We start from the raw sequence: 9892 nt of genomic DNA, 5'->3' as shown, positions 1-9892 counted from the left end.
TGATCTAGGATGGCTCGCTTCAGAATGCGTTCCATCACCTTGCACGGCACGCTAGTGAGGCTTACAGGCCTATAGCTGCCAGGCGATAGTCGGTCAACAGTTTTGTATATGGGCGTGACAATCGCTTCCTTCCAAGCAGAGGGAAGGCGGCCTTCGTCAAGCGACTGACGAAACACCAAGTGTAAATGGTTTGCCAGTGTGGAGGACGTTTCTTTCGGGATCCTTGGATGGACCTCGTCGATGCCCAACGCGCAGAATGGGTTGATTTTGTGCAAGAGTTGACGAATGTTCTCCACCGTGAAGACCAAGCTGGTTAGGGCTGTTCCTAATTCCGCCTTGACAAGAGTGGATGTGATGAGGACGTGGGGGCTGAGTATAGACATGCATAATGTTCTCTGTAAGCCTCAGATAGCACTGTTGGGTCATTTGTCGCTTCTCCGTTTCTTCCCTCAAGGGAGAACGCGAATGGCTTGTTTCTGCGGCGATGTCTCATCTACTTGAACAGTACGTTTTTGTTATTTCGAGTGAGGTCCAGAATGGTGGTTTGTTTTTGTATGTTCCATTGGCGGATTTCTGATTTACAGCGGTTCCGCATTTTACGAAATGCCAGCTCATCTTCTGTGTCCCCTGTGGTCAACTTTTTGAAAAAGAGCTGGGATTTTTTTTCCAGAAGTCGGCGAATCCTTTTGGTAGCGTGCGGTTCACGCGAGTGCCACAAACTCCTGGTTAATTAGCTTTTCGAGTAGCCAGACTACTACAGCGTAGTTTCTAGAACATTCAGTGAATGATTTCAACTTCAGATCTATCTCCAAGTTGCGTACATTGTAAGTGATTCATGTTTTACTGCAATTGGCGTAATCTATTCACACCAGTGGTGAATGATGACTTTGAGGATTTAGTGAATTAGACAGATCACCAATGAAGAAATTTGCAGAATAATTCATTATACATGGACAGTCCACATCATGTAGTGGTAACCCTGATAATATAGCAACTTATTATATTGTGCGAATACTGAGCGGCCCACCAGCCAACTGCGATGCCCCGTTGGCCGAAACTTCAGTTAAGCAATTGAGCCTGTTCTGACAAATCATATGCTTAGGTTTGGCTTGTGCGTGGGTCGACTCTCGTGATATGATGGATGAGCTCGGATTTGGTGAAAAAATCGGGGATTCAAGATTGACCCAGCTGGAGTTGGATATAATAAGTTGTGGGAAAAACTCAATGGTTGGCAAACGTACTGCTTGACTCTATCTCGTCTACTTGCATTACAGTTCGAGCAGGCCATGCACAAATGCATTCAGCTCTTAGCAGTTAGCAATGTGCAAATCGGTAACAGGTCCTTGGCGAAATCTCAATATTCCTGTTTCGTTGGCTTCGGATATTTAATCTTCCGTGGATCTGGTAAGCAATTTTATCAATACTCATTGCAGCGCAAATAGTGGGTTCCAGTTCTGAATAACAATCTAGGGATGACGGAGAGCTCACAAGCTCCATAATCCCGGAGAGTAGGTTGGTAACCTCTCTGTCATTTGTCGTTGCACAGTGGTAGGGAACCTTGTTCTTGTAGCTCAAAATCTTTGTGATTCAGACCATGTAGTGCAACTTTTGCTGAAGCGACTGTTCGGAGAAAAGATTCAAAAATTTGGGGCGGACTACAGCCGCTATATACATATTTGTGAAGCACAACAATTATGGAGACAATTTTACCTGAAAAATACGATCACATGAGAGTTTGGCGGAAGTAAACGACTGAAAAATATAGTGTGGTTACAAAATGACCCGGGGGCGAGTTGGACCAAGCAGTTAGATTGTGAATTTACTGACCCGAAGGTTCGTGGTTCCAACCCGACCTCTGCCTCTCGACTTCCCCTGTCTTGGCTTGGGCAACTTGGTAGTATCCCAGCCCTCGTGCTTCCTTCAGGTGGCATGGCAGCTATGCACCGCTGAACGATTTTTAAGGGACCTCAAAGAGATTTTAACATTCGAGAAGTTGATCGTGTCAGTGGCTGTGGTTCTAGGCAACGTCTTCTTTGTCCTTCAGTGATGAATAATAGTCTCATTCCTTGCATCAGCCAAGGAGTCTACATATCAACTTTGGATAAGTCAGCCATCAATATCCCTATGATCCTTATCCATAAAGTGTTAACCTCCTCTCTTTTTGATCTGCACCCAGTTGCATTAACATATTTTACAGGGGCAATTCTTTCCTCGATACATTCTATAACGGGCAAGCGCTTGTCGCCTAACCAGGAGCCCGGAAACCAGTTCAGTGTCAATTTCAGTCCCACAGGCCCTAAAACTTATTACAAGCTTTTGTTCAGGTACTATGTCAAAACCCCCACTGAGTTCGATGATTACCGTGTAGATCTCATGTCATAAGAACTACGAAGCTTTGTTCTTCCTGGCTGCGAGTAGGCTGATCGAATCTTATTGACCGCAGCGGAACCCATTTTCGCTTGGGGGTAACCGAGTCTTCTTGAAGTGACTTTGCACGCAGCCATAAGTGGTCTTGTCCATGGCAGCACAAGCCAGACGTAAGATGATCGCCCGGCATTTCAACAGGGGGTATGCTGCCAGGTTTGTAGATTGAGCACTGACTACCGTGGCTTTATATTGGTTAGGAAGCTTTCAGCTTTTGAGGAGGTTGTAAATAACACCAGAGGAGCCGAAAAAACGTTCATCAGTTTCCTTGTTTGAAAGAAGTGGTTACCATCTGGCTTATAATATTACCCATATTTCTGGATAGGCTTACGCTCAGTAACAGCATCTTACATGCTCTGTGGCAAAGGGGTTCCTTGCGTACCGTGTGGCGTAAACCAGGACGCAGTTACTGAAAAAGATTACTGCTTTATCGTCGTTTGACTTACATTCCCTTGCAGGAAGAGGGGAGCAGTGACATGATTATCTTTTCATGTGCAACAGCATAGGTGAACATTTAAGCTCACAGATTTACGGATTGATTCACGGGATCGAGGCTTTCATCCAAGTTTTCCGGGCCGGTTTTGTTTTTATCCTTCAGCGAATGCCGTTCAGCTGAAAGGCATAAGCGAAAAAGGTGCTCAGCATGGGACAGTAAGCTTGCTCGTAAGAGGATTGGCTTAACAGAACATCCAATAATATGTTGAACTGGGTACTAGATGAGGCGTAAACAACCGCCGGAGGAAGGTTATTCCGCACACCAACTACCCAAAATATCAAGAGTATTTTACCTAATAAAAGTGTGCTTTCTGAGCTTGGAAAATCTTACCACGTCCTTGCTATATGTTAGCTGGGTCAACAGTGGAAAACCTGTTGGCCAAAGCTTGTTCGAACAAGGCATAAGTAAGTATTGGGTCTCCTTGAAGGCGAAGATACTCCATCGCAAAGAGGTCAAGCACCACTAGACGCGTTTTGTAGTCTACGGATTTAAGGCTGACAGCCATTTTCGTAGCAGCTCGTTGGACGCGCTCAGTAAGGGTTACCTCCTTTCGTCTTGAGTAGATAACTTGGTTGCCATATTTAAGAAGCGGTCTGACGTAGGCCACATAGAGTATTTGGGAGTCCATGCGAGTAATATCGGAGGTGCGCCGAACCATGCGTAGAATGGCGATTGCCTTTTAAGGCGCTTTCTCATGATGCAGTGAGATGGCGTTTGAAGACAGCCAGATACTCAAATCCCTTTTGGCATCTATTCTCGTGATGTCTTTGGTCCGTTCCCACCATTCATGACAAAGGCGTTCGCTGAGTCCCCTCCGAATGATATATGGACGCACGTTTCGCCATTCAGAGGAAGGTGCCAGTCCAACGGCCACTGATTCGCAGCGTCTACATCCATTTGGATTGTATTGGCTTTTGAGCTCCAGGATTTCAGGTCGTCCGCAACAAGTAGACATGAACACGAAAGAACGTTTGGAAGATCGTTGACGTTGATCAGAAACATTATTAGTCCCTAAATTGAGCCTTCAGGAACTCCAATGGAGACCTGCGCCGGAGAAGTGTAGGTCGAGCATACTTTTAATTGGAATGGAGTTTGTATAGCACCGGGATGTGTGGAACTCGATCGAAAGCTTTTGAGAAGTCGAAATATATTGCATCGGATGTAAGCCCCTCATCCTTAGCTTGGGTTAGCATTCAGCTGTAGCACCCCTTTAGAGCCTGATTGCCATACCACCCGGAGATTGCACGAGGGCTGGGATACTGCCAGGTTGCCCAAACCTAGACAGGGGAAGTCGAGAGGCAGAGGTCGCGTTCTAACCACAGACCTTCGGGTCAGTAAATCCGCGATCTAACCACTTGGGCCATCTCGCCCCCTTTGGGGTTAGCTGTCCATAAAAATGAACATCTTCCTCACGCAAGAACGGTTTGGGGGAAATCCGTGTTGAACTGGAGATATTAATTTGTTGAAAGTCGGGTAATCCAGGATGACCTGCTTTAGAATGCGTTCCATCACCTTGCATGACACCAATACGGCTAATTGGCCTGTAGCTGCGGGGCAATAGTCGGTCACCAGTTTTGCAGACTGGTGTGACAATCGCTCCCTGCTCCTTGAACTCTGCTGCAAGTACCTTTTTGGTCCTGGCATTCAGCAGACTCCATCGTGAAAAGTCCATCCACATCTCTTTGAATTCTTCCACTTTTTAAAACGATGCCAAATGTGTTTACGGGATTTGATTGCTCCACAGGATGGGATTTTCGAGTGAGGTAGAACCTAGTGTAACCACACCTAAAGTGACTTCAGGATGCGCGTCCATGAATTTTCTTTCCCACTGGACAACACTCAACGGCGCACTGACGATGAACGTTATCCGGTCCCCATATTCATGTACTTCTAAGTGTGTGAGGGTGCATGGTGAACTCTTTAAAGGCTTCCATACAAAAAGTGGTGCCCGACAACAACGTCCACTATTCCTTCTTGTTCAGCGTCGTCGTTGATGAGATACTGAAGTGAACGTTGGAAGGCCTTCAAATACCCGGTGTTCAAATCGTTGTTCATATCGGTGAGAGCATTGTTGGTCCGGGGATACACAGACCATATCGCCCTCGTCGTTGAAGAAGGCGCAGCACAAGCTCTGTCGAATAAACTGACCACTGTCATGCCATCTTTCGGCATGTGCCTAGCACCATCAAAGTGAAAAGTCACCCTTCAAAACGTACGGCATCTGAACGTACCCCTTGCATTCCAAAGAGGTTGTGGAGAATTTTTACGTACCTCGGTAGTTGTATTAGCTCGGACGGAATTGTGTCTAATGACGTCAGTGTATAAACCTCAAAAGCCAGAATCACGTTTTCTAACTAGTTTTACTTGTGGCGTTAAAACGGCATTTCACTGGGTCTCCTAGGCCGCGCGTGCCAGGCCACAGTAATGCCTGTGTTGTTGTTTGGTTGCAAAATATGGCCTCTGCGGACAGATAATTTGGGGCGTCCTCAGGTTTTTTACCACCAGTGCCTCAGTAGTGCTGATAACGAACAGCGTCAACGAATTCTTAACAGAATAACTAGAAAGCGGGTGCTCAGGTGTACAGCAGGTACTTTAGTCACGGAAAACATCCAGAGCCATCAACTGCGGTGACTCAGCCATGTGATACGCATTCCGAAACACCCTATACCGAGACGAGTGTTGTTCTTCATTCCTATTTCAGAACGGCGCAAACTGCGAGATAGGGCTGTGTTGTTGGTGCGAAGGGTGGAAACGAGCCACTGGAGGTCAAAAAATGACTTGACAGCAAAGTATGAAAGCCATTACCAGCGAACAGCTGCGCTGATCATCGTCGTCTCCCTGGATGGGGATCCCGGGATGGGACACATCAGTGGTTAAGGTCATTGTTATAGTGTAGTCACACGCTCAATGGCACTCTTGCATCCAAACTATTGTCTTCAATGCATAGCTCCCCTCCCAATCTCCCCAATTAAAACCCCCGACGATCCTGTATTTGCGCACTAATTATATCAGCTACCACCTCCAATCCACAGCTATTTACCTCACCTCCCCAAATCATCGGTGAACGAAACTGTTGCAGCTAGAACCACAGTGCGATAATTACATGTGATGATGGTGATTCCATCAATATGAACCTTTGAATAAGTCCATCCGAATTCCAGGAAATGGTGTTCGTTGATGTTGTCGATGTTATCCCACGCATAGTCGCCCTAAGTGATGCTTATCCTGAGAATGCATCAGTGCCATAGATCGTTGCCGTCTGGATATCCAATGCCTGTTGGTCAGCTGAGCAACTGGCCTACTTGATTGTTCAGGTCGTCACTGTTTTATTCTGAAGGACATTGATACATACGCTGCAGGATCGCTCAAGTGGTTTTCTGGGATGGGGATTCTTATTCATTTGTTTCTTCGTGGGTGACCATCGTGGTATTTGGCATAGTCATCGGTCTCGTCATTCCTCTGTTCAGAAAAGTTTGTTGTAAAGAGGAAACGGCTTTATCAATCATTGGTTTAGTGATAGACGTTTTCATGATTAAATTAAGTTTGTGTTTTGTTATTATTCCCACCTTCAATAAGCCTTTGCCGCCCAAGCGGAGTTTCATGCAGATATAGCTCGATCTATATTCGTGAACAAAGCAACCGATTTCCGTGAAAATGCAGACTCCAACCATGCAACTTCTAAGGATGATAAACCACCCGAGCAGACGCTGTTGCTGATCATGTTACTCACGCATTATACGCTGGCGAAGGCACGAACAATACTGAAGCGGTAAGTTGCGGTGAATCTTCGGCAAACATTCGTTTTCGTATATAAGGACCCTAGAAAAAAGGAAATAGACACGAGTTTCTTGATTCTTGTCACATGTGTGGAAGGATTTTTGCAATAGTGCGATTTTGAGTCCACTTGAGTGTTAGAGGTGGCGAAGCGTTTGGGGAATGTTGATATCCTGCTAACGGAATTGAAAGCTAAAATTTCGCGAAATACACTTTTGCAGTGGAAGAGTCGACTAAATGCAGCTGAACGTCTCATTTATACTATTTGCAAAGATTCACTTGAATCTCACGTTAAAATTGAACTGGTACATTTCACACACTAGGTACGATTTCATCACCATCACCTGTCAGAACCGTGTACTTGTCATGCAGTGGTCAAAGATGGCACAGTTCCGTTCACTGATGATTTGGAGAGGTGGGGTAGGTAGCTGCGCATTGGAGGCAGGAGATGACATAATTGATGCGTAAGTAGGGATTATCAGTGGACTTTTTAGCTGGTAGATTGTGCGGAAGGAACCCTTTGAAGGAGTCGGTCGACTGGCACACGGAGCACGTGGCCAAGCCAGGGCAACCGATTCAGGCTAATCAGTTCCTCAGTCGTGGGTACGTTATTTCCTCCGAAAACTATTCGACTTGTTTCAGCATTGCTGATCCGGTGTTCTCACCAGGCTCGGGCAATGCCCCAAAGACATCAATGGTCGAGCACTGAGAGTCTTTTCACGTCCTCAGGTTTCTGACCCGTATCGTGATATGGAGCGCAGCGCAATATTGTGGACTCGACCATTGAGGATAAGCTGATGTCATGCTTATGCCACAGGTGACGTAGGTTCGCAAAAGCTGCTCTGGCCCTCCCAATCCGGATGGAAATGTCATCTTTAATGAGACTACCGGGACTGATACAGCTGCCCAGGTAAACAATTTTGTGTACTACCTCAATCGGTTCATCCGCCAGCGGGAGGCTAGGGTTCGAGCCCACCCAGTCTTGCAGTAGCACATTACACTTTGCAGGCGTGAAGCGCGTGCCAAACAGTTAGGCAGACTTACTTAGATTATTTAATATCGTTTGCATTACGACGGCATCAGATCCAAGAAGTGCATTGTCTGCGTACTCGATCGCTTTGAGCGGCCGCCCAGGAAGCACTTCGACCCCACAGGAATTAGAAGCTGATAGTGAGTCTTCTGTTATCGTATTAATGACGAAGTTGAAGAGGAAAGATGAAAGAGGACAGCCCTGTCAGACACCGCTTGGTGTGGTGAACTCAGGCGCGAGCTCCCCGTAGACCTTCACACGGCCGCGGGAGATGGCGTACAGCGCCTTAAGGAGGGTCAAGAATTTACGGAGGATACCTTTGCTCCACAGACATTGCCATAGTGCCTGACAGTCCACAGAGCCAGCGGCAGCATTCAGATCAAGAAACACAACCATTATTGATTGCTGGAAGCGGTGTTGCTGTTCCAGAATTTGTCGGAGGGTGAAGATGTGATCAATACATCCTCTTGCAGGATGGAACCCAGCTTGGTTTTCACGAATGTCTCTCCCTGTGTTCAGCCAACCTTTGAAGGATGAGGCCAGAGAGCGCCTTCGATGCCACAGCTAACAGGCTGATGCCGCGGTGGTTTTCACACAGCGTCCGCGTACCCTTTTTAACGATGGGGATAACGGTCGACATGTCCCATTCTGCAGGCACCTCCTGTTCGTCCCATATGGTATTATTAGTGTTCTCTCCTGTTAAAAACAAAAGCCACTAGATAAATCAGAAGGCTAGAAAGCGACACTAGTAAAATTTGTTATAAGAGTGTTAGGTTACAACACCTTAATCGAGTCGAATACAATACCAAAAATGGAATGTACAAATGAGGGACTTATGGTTCTGAGCGGAAGTTACAGTAGTTCCACCGAGTTGGTTTGGCGAAGGTAATCTTTCGGCAGATTCACTGCTACACGTTCCTAGTTGTCCGCGGTTGTTGTTGTGTCGAGCCGGTCTGTGTTCCGACGCGCGAGCAATGCGTGTGTGTGCTTGATTGTGTTCTATCCTTTATATAGGTCGTTGCAATGAGTGGGGCTTGAAAACAACGTGAAATCACCTGGTGTCGTTCAAAAGGTCATGGCACGGGAGTTGACATATTGTCGTATTCATGTCACGATTTCGACGCGTGATTGTGAGACAGACGAAGTGGAATGGGGGGGTAGTAGGTACCGGTGATAAATTGATTAGAGGAGTAATTAAGCAAAGGGTAAGCGTTACAAATACTCCTCTCTTTAGAGAGGGATCACCTAGGCACTGTCATCAATCCAGACAAGTCACGTCTTGTCTGGTGGTGCACGTTGTGGGATGTGGAACAAAACAAAGCACGAGGGAGATAGTGGATGTGGATGCACTCACCAGATGGGCAACCGCTACAAATACTCTCCCCCTAACGAAAAGGAACAAAAATAATAAATGGTCGCTTGGACGTTCGATGTGTCACAATGTGATGAAATAGATGATGTCAGCTTGCGATGAAACGGTCTGGCCAGTGTACGTGTCTGCCATAGCGTGTGATTCGTGAAGGTGTGCTCTTGGAATCTGTGTCTGATGGAGTCTTGGATATCGTCGTGGAATTTTCGGGCTTGTCGTTATCTGTAGTGCAAGGATCGAGAAAATCCATGTAAGCTGGTTTCAAACGGTCAATGCTTATGTTATCCGTTCTGTTGTGTAACTGTACTGTAAAATGTTTCTGATGTCTAGCAAGCACTGGAAAGGGGCCGTTATACGGAGGTTGTAAAGGATGTTTGACCTGATCAGAACGCACAAAAACGTATTTGCATGAGGAGAGATCAAGGGGAATATAGGGTACTCTGTTTGACAATGGTGGTGAGTGATAACGAAGGCGCGACATATGTGCTTTCAACTGCGTGACGTAGGTCAACGTATCACCGGGAGGACTAGCTTCAGATGAGAAAAACTGTCCTGGAATTCGGAGTGATGTACCGAAGACTAGCTCAGCTGGTGTGCATTGTAGTGTTGAACGAAACATAGTGCGTAAGTGAAGCAGTGTAATGGGCAACAGATCACTCCAGTTGCTAGGTTGCTGATGAGCCTTGATGGCGGTTTTTATATGTCTGTGGAAACGCCCAACTAGACCGTTAGCTTGCGGATGATAAGCGGTGGTGCGGATGCGCTTGCATCCTAGAAGTTCGGTTAGTTGTCGAAAAAG

At 46.4% G+C, this 9892-nt stretch overlaps 1 protein-coding gene across 1 annotated transcript in view; it reads left to right on the top strand.

Moving 5' to 3' along the window:
• Positions 1-185: 185 nt before the first annotated feature.
• The window catches only part of T265_10848 (hypothetical protein), a gene marked incomplete at both ends in the record, with an annotated part of 38114 nt that continues 28407 nt past the window's right edge, over positions 186-9892 (top strand). Inside the window, 4 exons of the mRNA XM_009177333.1 lie at positions 186-312; positions 409-725; positions 1275-1404; positions 6497-6689. Coding sequence (XP_009175597.1) covers positions 186-312; positions 409-725; positions 1275-1404; positions 6497-6689 — 767 coding nt within the window. The remainder of the gene's footprint in view (positions 313-408; positions 726-1274; positions 1405-6496; positions 6690-9892) is intronic.

The sequence above is a fragment of the Opisthorchis viverrini genome (assembly GCF_000715545.1).
Source record: "Opisthorchis viverrini unplaced genomic scaffold scaffold181, whole genome shotgun sequence".
Taxonomy (NCBI): Eukaryota; Metazoa; Platyhelminthes; class Trematoda; order Opisthorchiida; family Opisthorchiidae; genus Opisthorchis; species Opisthorchis viverrini.
This window is presented reverse-complemented; position numbering and strand designations above follow the sequence as displayed.